At 44.5% G+C, this 12077-nt stretch overlaps 1 protein-coding gene across 8 annotated transcripts in view; it reads left to right on the top strand.

Moving 5' to 3' along the window:
* LOC126531595 (bromodomain adjacent to zinc finger domain protein 2B-like) overlaps positions 1-11873 on the top strand; it is a 134605-nt gene extending 122732 nt beyond the window's left edge. For all 8 annotated transcript variants that reach the window (XM_050179186.3, XM_050179180.3, XM_055071281.2 and 5 more), the window contains 2 exons: positions 2631-2774; positions 8880-11873. In XM_050179186.3, the coding sequence (XP_050035143.1) occupies positions 2631-2774; positions 8880-9027 (292 nt within the window). In that variant the 3' untranslated portion in view covers positions 9028-11873. The remainder of the gene's footprint in view (positions 1-2630; positions 2775-8879) is intronic.
* The last annotated feature ends 204 nt before the right edge of the window (positions 11874-12077 follow it).

The raw sequence follows: 12077 nt of genomic DNA, 5'->3' as shown, positions 1-12077 counted from the left end.
TTTGAATTTGCAGTAGCTGGCACAGCTTTTCACTAGCTGGCACACAGCCAACTGGAGATAGAATTGTGTGGGTGCATTTTTTCCCCTCTTCCTTTTTTCTGCTTCTGGATCATTTTGGTTATGTTCATAATGCAGTACATAATCTTAACCCGGGAAGGATTCTGCAACAAATATTATGGAAAAAAAAGTGACAGAAATAAGTGAAAGAGCTGTGAAAGGTGGCACGCTTGCATGCAGGGGCATAAAGCTATAAATCTTAATATGGCAAGATCAGTTGTATGTTTTTTCAGCAGCCCAGCACACACTGGTAGAATAGGAGAGGTGGCCAAACAACTCCTCTCGAGCTTATATGAAAGTTGCCAGGTGGTGAAGTGGTCTTACGTGCCTAAATAAGTGCTTTGCAAGCTTTCGCTGCTCTGTGAATGATTGGTGATTATCACAAATTTTCTTGCATTAAGAGGTTGCTTATGTTATTACTATAATGCTGAGGCTTTTAGCCGGCGTGGAACAAGTTTCCAATCATGAGCGACGTGCGTATATTTTTCCTGATGCATGAAAATTTCTACCGGTGAGTGTACACTGTCAAAAATATTTGGCTTGCGTGTCATTGTGCGTAGTATGGAGCCTATGAACAAAGTTACCTTAAGCAAGAGGTATAAGTAAATTGGTCGCTAGCACGATTAGCACTTGCCTAACTATTGTTGAGCTCTCAAAGGAACAGAAGAATTTGTTAAAGAAATGGGAACCAAACAGTTTTATTGCTGACATGGTACTTGCAAGCACAGGTAATATCCTCTAGAAAGTGAATAATCAAGGTTACATACAATGCACAATGACAAATGGTGCAGATATAATGATGTTGCAACTGGGCGCAGAAACACGAACTTCCTATGCCAGTTGTTGAGGTGCAGTAGTTTAAATCAATTTTGACGGCTTCCTAATTTTTAGTTTTGTCATCCACTTTTCAATTTATTCTTTTGCATACATGGCCCATTCTCACTGGCACATAATCATGCAGCATGTTAGCTATGGTCATTTCGTTGTGATTTTCCAAGGATAACTGATACCTATATGGCTAAATGGCAACAGTAAAGTCAAATTTTAATTCCCAGTTGCCCCAGACAAACAACAGCTTTGAAGACGGAGATCCTCGATCTCGTGTTCAAAATTTGGCATATTATCTCGCTATTATTTCCCGCAAGTCAGAAGCTATATTTCTGCTTGCATGAAAGCCAACTGTGGATGGATGCTGCCATGCTGACTTTCAATCAGTGACTGTGACTTGCCTTATATTTTCTAACCCCCTTGCTGGCCCTCCAAAGAACACAAAGAGCCACTCCAACAATGTAGTAATAAAAAAATTGAGTTACTTACATATCCTTACATGATTTTAATGTGAAAGCATTGACTTTTCTAAATAATTGGCTACATAAATGATACGTGACTGTCATACATTGCCACATCCTTCACAACTCTACATTAATTCACTTTAATCCATATTAATGCACCTTAATACACTATAGTCAATCTTAACCCACCTTGCTCTAATTTGTATGAACCTTAATCTACTTTAATTCACATTAATTCATTTTAGTTCACCTTAATTCTGTTTACCTTAAGTCACCTTACTCTAAGTTGTTCTAACTTTAATTCGCTATTACTACTGACAGCATACAAGATGCTGATGACTGGTGATCTTTGTTACCTCTTGTTGCAAAGCCGGCTTTTCTGCCTCATGGGACACATAATGCTTTCACATTATTAATAATAATAATAATAATAATAATAATAATAATAATAATAATAATAATAATAATGCATGTAACACACATTAATACTAAAGTTTCTAGTAAACTGTAAATAATTATCATTAACATGAAAGGTCTACTTGATCGTGAACATATAAAAAAATAATTCATTTGAACCATCGGGCCCTTAGCAATGGCACAGTTTGGTCTCTAACACCCATCTTTATTAAAGAAAATAACTAAATAAATATAAGCAAGCAATGAAGAGTGAATTCACTGCGCCTCATGTGTTTCATGCTGTTCAGCGCTGTTGTCACATGAACGCTGCATCAGCAAATCTGTGCTAGCAGGCTGTTGACACTATAAAAACTTCAGTGTCCTATAACCTCTCTCTAATCTATGACGCTGAGATTGGAAGCTCCTTCTCAAACAGCCAAGATGTCAAAATACATTTGGCCGCGTGGTAGCCCTAGGCTACGCATTTTCACATACGGTGAAGCGACCAAATGGGCCCGCACTACCCGTGCTGCCACCTTGCACAAAGCGGCGGCAACTCCAAAGCAGTCGTGTAGCGCTTAGAGCATTGGTGAAGTGCCGTGAAGTGCTGTCATTAGATCACCTCTCGTATTTTACCACTATGGTCCAGTGCCTTTACGGTGAAGGAAGAGGCTTAAAGGTCCCGGTGCAGTAGTTGGCTGTTGATGTCTACAAGAGAAGAGTGAAATGCCAGCTGGTGTTGTGTGCTGATAGGAAAGACAGAATATGCTGTCTAGCTCTTTGTGCACCTCGAAATATCTGTATGTGTAGAGAGTGTGAAGCCTTTGATGCCTTCAGTTTTAGTGATGACTAGATAAGACGTCTTGCGTTTTTCTTTGCTTTCAGGCAAATTCTGGAAGAGCTGGAGCAACACAAAGATGCTTGGCCATTCCTTGTTCCTGTCAACACCAAGCAGTTTCCCTCCTATCGCAAGTTCATCAAGAAGCCTATGGATGTCAGCACCATGCGCTCCAAGCTGGAGTCAAACCAGTGAGTTGATTTTTGTGGAAATAGTGTTGCAAAGGCTGGTTACCTACTGTCTTGCAGAAATCTATGCCCTGCTCTGACTTATGGGACATTATACTGGGCCACAATTTTGTAGTGGTGCCTTTTCTGATGCTCTTTCTTCTTGTACTTCATCAGTGGTCAGAGCGACACTCCGTCTGCGTTATAAATGGAGTCCACCCGCCATGAACTGTGAACGTAGAATTGAGGGGAAGGTATTGCTACAACATTACGGTCCTGGTTCTTGCTGCACTCTTCACGGATTGCAATGATGCGGAGCCTGCTCAAGGTAGCAGCCAGAGAGCCAGATAGGAGCCACTTGGGTCAGACTAATTAAAGACTGTAAGCAGAAACACATCAGCACTTCTGTTGCACACAAACATGGCAGACACTAAGGTCGCCACCAGTTTAGCAGTACATTCAACACCTGATTTTTCAGACTCCCTAGGGGCCGTGAGGACGTCCAAAATGTTGGCAGTCTGAAAAAAATGGATGCATGCCTCTTACTGCCCCCAAGGGCTCAAATTGTCACAGGCACGTCCGAAATAGCTCTGATGGCCTTCCAGGGCACTTACCAGATGTACAGTCGCCGACCGATTTTCCGGACTCCAAAAATTCGGACATGCCCGATTATTCGGTCAGCTTCGCGGCACCACCGTTCTCCCCATAGACCATAATGTATAACAACTGCCGAAAGTTCGGACACCTTGCAGCCTCTCGTCTGATTTTTCGGACACTCCTTGAGTCAACTTGATCGAGGGCATCATGCACCGACTCTGACCGGTGCATAGTTCGACTTGCTGAACGCCATTTTTGTTTTGAACGGAGCCTCCTTGCTGCCCCACGAAGCGGCGCTACTGGAAATCCCCGCTCATCATCATCGTTTCTGCTTGGTTCGATAGAATGGGCGTACAGCAGTTCCGGTTTCAGCTTAGTAAGCCATGTCAAGACAATCCAGCAGCTGATTTGTTTCTTTCGCGCACGACGATGCGAGCAGGCCGCGTTTTTCGTTTGTGCGACTGGTGTCGGCACGATAGTGTTTGCTTTGTGTGCTGTGTCGAGGTTTCGGTGTTCCAACGCGGCGTACGGAAACATCGCGTCAAGTGTCTAATGGCGCCGACAGTGCGGGTGCCGGGGGGCCTAAGATTTGTCGCCTTCCGATGTGCTCCCTACTGACGCGGAAAAAGTTCTGCTGAGACCTGCGCAGTGGTTGCATTGCGATTCCGGACACCGTCTCATTTGAGAGTTTCACAGGTGCTGACACTGCTGTACTGACATGCGCAGAACTCGACGACGGCAAGATCATTCGTCAGGTTTCTGCTGCACCCATTCTCTATGCTGCACCGCCGGACGATGACTCCGAGTCGGAAGATGACGCACCATGTGCTACGCTGCTGTCGCATGCGGAATGTGCACAAGCAGTGACTGTGCTTTCAGCCGCCTATAGTGACCGTTCGACCCTCTCCGAGATTCAGGTTTATCTGATTGCGCGTAAACGGAACAGCGTGCAACGGCGCACTCACGATTTCTTCAAGCCTACTGCCAAGCCCGAATAACTGCGTGGAAATAAAGGATTTCATTTTTTTTTCTTAATCTGCTTTTTCGGACACCTGTTTATTCGGACATTTCCGCAGTCCCCGTGAGGTCCGAATAAACGGTCGGCGACTGTATTGGTGCACATTCTAGGACAGGAGGTTGCGAGTGCCCGCATGTATAATTAAATAATACGTACTGTGTTTCCGGGCAGTGGCCCCTTTCCGATAGAAAAATGGGTCATTAACTATATACACACAGGAAACTGTCACCAAAAAGTCCGCACCAGGTACCATGCTAACAACTGAAGTTGAAGCAGCCACATCACTGGCAATCTGCCGTATCTTGGATCGTGCTCCGAGAACAAAAATGAGAGTGCCTCCATGCACTCTGAGCTGGAGGCTGGCGCTCTGAATGGACGAGATGGATAGATACCAAGCACTCATTTTTGACCACCTAATTGTAAAGCATTCCACTGAAAAAGTGCTCTAGAGCACTGCAATGCAACCAGTCGAGTGTATCATGAGAATGGTTTCCTTATGCTTCACAGTGATTGGCTAAAGCAGTCAAAGAACATATGCCAGCTCCATCGAACAAAAAGCATAAATGGCCTGACCATCCTCACCAGCAGTACATGTAACAGTGATAGTTTTCTCGCTTGTTTCATGGAAGATTAGGCAAGACACTACATTCTGAGACCCTGCAGTTGTGCATTTAAATGCACCACTGTGACATGAAATTGATACATTGTCCTCTGAAATTTTCATTTTTACAATGTAACCATAGCCACCCGCAGAAGTAGCTTCAGCCTACTTGTTACTGAAGCTGATGAATTACCATACATGCACACTTAACTGTGGGGTCCAGATACCAGGTGGGGCATTCTTGAATGATTGCTTTTGTGAGAGCTTGTGGGACTTGACACTGGATGCACCAGCATCTGTGGGCCACAGCGTTCTTCGGCACTGTGCAGGGATGGCTGTCGGCCATAGATGCCGATACATCCAGTGAAGAGTCGCATGGCATACGCGGAGCTCAATACAGTGCATCGCGTACGAAGGAAACGCTCGACTGGGAATTACTAGACACGTGCCGTAAGAAGTTGAGGCTGAAGTTTTTCCATGCTATTTATTATTCAGCTGTTTGGGTTGATCTAGTTTGTGCAAGAGCCTTTTTATAGATCCAATCGTGTTGACCATGATTTTAAGGTCCGTGAATTTGCGACAAAAACTGAATTGTTTAGAATGTCTTTCTTTCCTAAAACCATTAGAGAATGGAATAGATTGCCGAGTGATGTTGTGAGGGTTGAATCAAATGATGCTTTCTTTTTGATCTTGTAGATTGTAGATGTGCATTGCTAAGGGCTTTGCCTTTTTTTTTCGCTTTTTTTGTTTTTCCTATTTTGTTATCACTTTTAACACTGTACAGGAGCAGAGGTGTCGTATATATTTCTTCTTGTACCCCCCCCCCCCCCCCCTCACTGTAATGCCTTGGCGCTGTGGGTTCCTTAAAGGGCCCCTGAAACGGTTCGGACAAATTTTGTAGACGCGTAGGGTACAGCTTAAGTAGAACATTCGCACCACAATTTAAGTGAACCGTTGCGTATTAATGGAGCTACAAGCGATTAGAAGTTACCCTCCTCCCTAGCCATGCTTTTCCTCCTCAACTCGTTCGCCGAGCGAGCGGTGCTAAGCTCCGCCTTCACTGGCTTGCGTCACGATGCGACGTCACATCGTCCACTTCCGGTTGTTTTGGAGCTCGCCCCCGCCAGCGCGAGACCTCGCCGCTAGCCGCTTGGCCATCGACCCCAAGCGAGAGCTATCGAAGCAGCGTGCGTTGCGAGCATTCTGTCGTAGCGCCGAACGTGTCTTGTATTCCGTTAACCACAGGCAAGCTGGTCATTTCGGCAAATGACTGGAGGCATAAACTCAAGCTGATGAAGGAACTTTAGCGTAGACGTACGTGAGCGGCCTGATCGGTCTGCACGGTCCATACACTTTTTGGCGCGGCGCTTAACCAGCCAAACAAAGCGCTAATATTGCTCTAACCAAGTGTAAAACATTTTAAACATTTATAAAGAACAACGTGTTGATGATTACACTACTGCGAAAAATACACACCAGCAGCAAAGAAAAATACATTTCGTTGCTGCTACTGTGTGTGGTTGAGCTCTGTGCCACCAGGTGGCTGCACCGTGCAGACCATTCACATTTGCCCTTATCTCATGGCTCATCCCGTTATGGCACAGTCAAGCGGCCAGACTCTGTCCCCTTGCGCTTGCGTTTGCCCTAATACCGGACTCGCGAAACGCTATTGCGTTAGTAATCTTCCGGTGCAAAGTGACGGCCACAAACGTGCAAATCCTGGCGCTGATCGGATAGCGGCAGCCCGATGCGCAGCAGCCAGTTCACTCGTACGCTGCCTTGCAGAGGGACGCGATGTCGCAGCTTGACATATTGCCAGTCGCTACGTTTGCAGTCCACAAGGCAACAAAGTCGAATCATAGTGCTCGCGAAAAGACTAAGACCGACTCTGACCGCGGAGCTCTCGTCAAAATGGAGTACGTTGTAACACAAGCAGACGACACTTGCTGTGTGCCGGAAGTGCTTAAGTGTACTGAAATATTGTTCTTGTGCATTCACTTTATGTTACTTTCTTTTCATAAAAACAAATTAACTAACATTTCAACTATTACGAAGATCATTTGTTTACCATAAAGTTGGAAAAATTATCGATCACGCGCCCTGGTCAGCCAATTGGATAGCTCGCCCCAATGACGTCGTATGGGTGATTTCGGTCATATGGGTAGGGGCGGCTTAAAATTCCACTGAGCAGTGCGCTGCGATCGGCAGCGATGTGCATTTTTAAAACCTTATGATAAATTACACGCTTTACGTGGGGCACTTAGATGTGTCAATTAATGATCAGAAGGACCTACTCTAACGACTCAGTATGTTTGTAGAAAATCGTCAAAATAGTTTCAGGGTCCCTTTAATAAATAAAATAAATAAAATGTCGTAAAAGTGATCATATCCCCGAAAGTGACCATTCAAGGACACTACCCCAGAACTTTTGAATTACCGGACTTGAGTTCTGTTTGCTTGAGCCTATTCCTGTGACTTGTTTTCTAAATGTGAGTAATTATAAATGTGAGTTCCCACACTTGTGTTAAGTGATGGTAGTACATTTGAAGCTTTGTTATTCTTTCTTTTCTTTGCTCACAATTCATTATTGCCACCATCGCAACATTTAGAGTGCTCTATCACTTGCCCAAATTATCCTTTGCATGGGCAAACGCCTATAAACTAAGTAGTACAGTAGAACGTCGTCCATACATTTTGGAAAAAGCTGTGAGAAATAAACATACTAACTGGGAAAATGTATGATCCAAAGTAATTAAAAAATTTCACGGACAACTATTGCTAACATCTACGTAATGCGAAGCATCGCGCTGATTGTTGCGGCACGAGACCCCACGCACGTCGGGCTGGTGGTGCTCTGGCGGCCCAAGACGTGTTTTTTTATTTTCTTATTGCATGGTGTTTTAAGAGGGCGACGAGAAACCGAAACGAAATCGAGGTGGTAGTGATGCCTGATGCCGCCGAAGTGAAACGTGATGCCCACATCGCGCCGGCTTCAGCCGGGAATGGCAGTGCAATTGTCACCTACAAAAAGTATGCAGTACGCTACCAATCGCACTGCGCACCATGCACTGTAAAACAGATAGGTGAAGCTGCTTATCGCAGTGGATTTGGCGGCGATAGCTGTGAGTGCGGCGACTTGGGCGGAGATTTGCTGGTGCTGGAATAAGAAACTGTGCACCATCATTTACGTGTGTGGCAGTGTTCCCGACCGCGTGCGCCTCACGCCTTTTCTTGTTCACATCAGATTTTGCAGTCGAAAAACATACATAATCGCAGTCTGCAACAAAGAATGGCGGTGCATTTCGGTTATTGCCTATTAAAAGCGTACGCTATGTTTCCTGCAGTACCAAGTGCTGTGAAACAGATAGGTGAAGATGCTTATCACAATACGATTGGCAGTGATAGATGTGAATGCCACCTCCGACGACCCACGGAGGTTTGTTAGTACCAAAATGAGAAACTGAGTGTGTGCCGGCATTTTCATGTGAGACGGGCGAGCAAGTATTGTGGTGAAGCTGCTGAGGCGGGCAGCCATGTACTTTTTTCGATCGCGCATGCCTCGCTCATTTTCTTGTTCACGTGGGATCTAGCTGCCGGAAAGCGTATCATACGATTGCAGTTTGGCGACATACTGAAAATTTATGCCGAAAAATCTTGTTTTCCTGGAACGTGTGAACCGTTAAAAAACGAGCTTAACTTTGTTGGGTCATTTTGTTGTTCTCGATTGCGAATGTGGGCGCCAGGATGATGTACATAACAGGAACGGATCACCAAGGTTCTACTGTATATCACACCATGGAATAAGGTGCAGTTTTGGTGGGCTACTGAGTTTTTGTCTGTTGAGTTATTGTTGTGTTGTATTGTGTGACTCTTGGAGAAGCCTGAAGACCTTATCCCCTCTTTGCATGTGCAGGTACAAGTGCAAGGACGAGTTTGCTTTGGATGTGCGGCTCATCTTTGACAACTGTGAGACTTTCAATGAGGATGACTCCCCGGTGGGCCAGGCAGGTCACAACATGCGCAACTTCTTCGAGAGCCGCTGGGAGGAGCTCACCTCCTGAACCCCTTGACCCTCCCATGTCCTTCGCTCCACTGCCATCAGGCACAAACAACCACCCATCCCAGGGCTTTACCATTTACCTACACATGCACCATCACCACTCCTCATGACATGTCTGTTGTCTCTCTCTCTCGCGCGTGCTTTGTTTTTGTTTCCCTGTGGCCCCGCATTTTTTTTGTTACATGTATACATAACATATACATATATATATATACATAGTGCTATATTTATACACACTTTTTTTACTTCAATACTGTACGCTAATTTTCTCGAAAAGCGCACACATATGAGCGCAGCCATTGTCTCTTGTTTCTTTCTTGGGCCAAGGCTGATGTCCAGCAAGGTTGTGGTTGTTACAGTGTGCTTCTTCCCCGTGAGGTACTTAGTGCCCGTGACAGGAACATTGGTGATGAGAGAGAGAGCAGCGGCACACTTTGTCACCTCTTAGCACCTTTGGGGCTGTGGCAGCTTTGTGACAATTTAAAAGAAGAGAAGAAACTTGAGAAGCAGCAGCAGCAAGGGTCACATGTTTGTAAGGACAGTGGGGAGGTGATTGTTGTCATTTAAGTTCATGCCCTGTCACAGCTTTTTGGCACACTTACATTGCGAGAGGGGTAGTCTTCCTCCATCGTTGATGATGTCTTTCTCTTTTCATTGTCTCTCATCATAGTGGCTCTGTTGTTTTGTGGCACATTTAGTGTTTTAATTCTGTGTTTTGTTCATCGATTGCGAGTGAGGAGGAAGACGGAACACATGAAAGAACTGGGGAAAGTGCCTGCAAAAAAACTGAAGACGGTGCATGTTGCTCACGACTCTTGTATTCATTTACAAGAGTGGTCTGGGGAAAAAAAAATTTGCACTAGGAGAAAAAATAACGCTCACGTGCCAGTGGCTGTCACTGCAGTGCATCTTTTCTTGCAGTGCTTCCGAATGTTTCCTGTTTCCCTCCCATTTCCTGTTGTTTCATCATGGATTACCTTAACATGTCCATCACTAGTACAATCATTGCTCCCTCCCCAAAGCTGCATTTGTCGCACGCTGCCGGCGAATTTCGCATAGCCTGTGACCATCTCTTCCTTGAGGATGCTTTGTTTTAACACAAATGGCTACCGAGTTAGTGTCACTCTCGGGACATCAGGAATGCAGCACTCTTTGGTAAATGCCAGTTTGCGCTTTGCTGTCTGCGTGTCTTTTCACAGGTCTGTGCATGTCATGCTCTTTCACAGATGGGCGATAATAAGCCAATTGCTGGATTGTACAATGACTGCCTCAAGGCCAATTCGCAAGGGAAAAAAAAAAAATGGAGAGAGAGAGTGTGTATGTTCGCCTTCTGCGCCTCGTTGTTGATGTTAGCTGTTGGTTCGTAAAGCATCGACTCAGGTCGCTGCTCACCACACCTGCCATTTTCTTTTTCTTTCTTTCTTTTTTTTTTTCTTCTGTCCCTTTAGATTTGGAAGCAAAAGCAGGGAGACTGGGTAGCGTCTTCTGTACCTCGTGCATGCTAACTTGTATGCCTGACAAGCGTAGGTGTACACGCAATTCCTTGATTTTTGTTTATCTTACCTCACTCTTGTTCATCTATTTGTTGTCCTGTCTTCATTCTGTTCTCATCTGTGAGTTGGACCTTAGTTTGCAACCAGGGTAAATTCTTGTTGTAGTCCTCAAAATATGCGCTGCTGAATAAGCTTCATTCACTGTGCCTCATGTTTCATGCGGTTCAGCGCTGTTGTCACATGAAGCAAAATGGCGTTTCCATTCTACTTTCCATTTAAATAATCGCTTTCTTTTTCCTTTATCCGCATACTCACAATCTTCTGATTTTAGGACGTACACATTGCATAATGCTCAAGCAGACACATGAATGGCCATCTTGCGCGGTAATGTAAAGGTATTGTTTTTATTTGTTTTTGGGAAGCGCTCTTGTGGCCATGTAGGCTCGAGGATGCTTTTCCATGGCTCGGCAGGGCAGGAGTTGTCTTGTGTATAGGTTGACTTTCTCGCGTAACTTATTTATTTTTCACCACCACTGCACAACATTGCAAGGAGCGCTGTAGGAGGTATCTGTACGTGTGTTGCAGTGACCATAATCATTTTGACGGCCATCCAGTGCGATGGCTGTGTCGTCTGAAACCCTGTCCACCACATGTTGTGGCTGCATATTTATATACTCATTGAGTTTTTATGTTGACAGATTCCCTATGTAAATAAAGATTACACATTAACAAGGCTGGCTAGGCCGCTGAAAGAATTAACAGTAAATGTGAACATGTGGCTGGTACAAAATAACTGAAATCAAGCATTTAAATCATTACACCAAGGCTATTTTTTTTTTGTCTCCTGTTTTGCGCTGTGGTTTGGTGTGATGTTTCAACACATGCCACAAGCTGTTATAGTGCACTCTGCTAGTGCCATTACTTTTGTATAGGCTTGCCACTGGCAATAAAATAGTATTAACGTTTATTGAACAGAACTTGCTACATGATGGGACATACCTAGTTGGCAGTTTTTGTTGCAGAATGTTTGTTTTCTTTGTATATGACAATAGATGTGCAAAGGAATGTCGCCAAAACGCTATTTGCTTTTAACATTTTCCAGGGTTGATGCTACCATAGGCACGAAACCTTCCTTTCTTTTGACATTGGCTTACGCTGGAGGGGCGCTCATGCCTTTTCTGTCAGTTGTCAAATATGGCCATCAAACACTGTAGCACAGGTTGTGTACCTTGGTATGTGGTGTGAATTCTGCAGGATACTGTATGATTTGTTGCTCTATACATCTCTGTGAACAAATTGCAGTCTGGATCCGTAACTCCATTTCTGCATTAAAGGTGTTGCATTTGCCCACACATACATTTCTCTGTTTCACTGTTTGCCCTCCATTTGGACAACTTGACAGTTGGTTCACGGGCACCGTCACCTTTGGCGGAGAATACAATTACCTTTGCCAACTCTTTGCATGATAACATCAAATTTACATACTTGAAAAACGTTGAATATGTCTGCACAACTAGTACTTTTGATTGTTAAAGATTTACCATACCTGTCAACTTAC

This window comes from Dermacentor andersoni, chromosome 5 (assembly GCF_023375885.2).
Source record: "Dermacentor andersoni chromosome 5, qqDerAnde1_hic_scaffold, whole genome shotgun sequence".
Classification (NCBI taxonomy): Eukaryota; Metazoa; Arthropoda; class Arachnida; order Ixodida; family Ixodidae; genus Dermacentor; species Dermacentor andersoni.
Note: the sequence above shows the minus strand (reverse complement) of the source record. Positions and strands in the feature narration are given on the sequence as shown.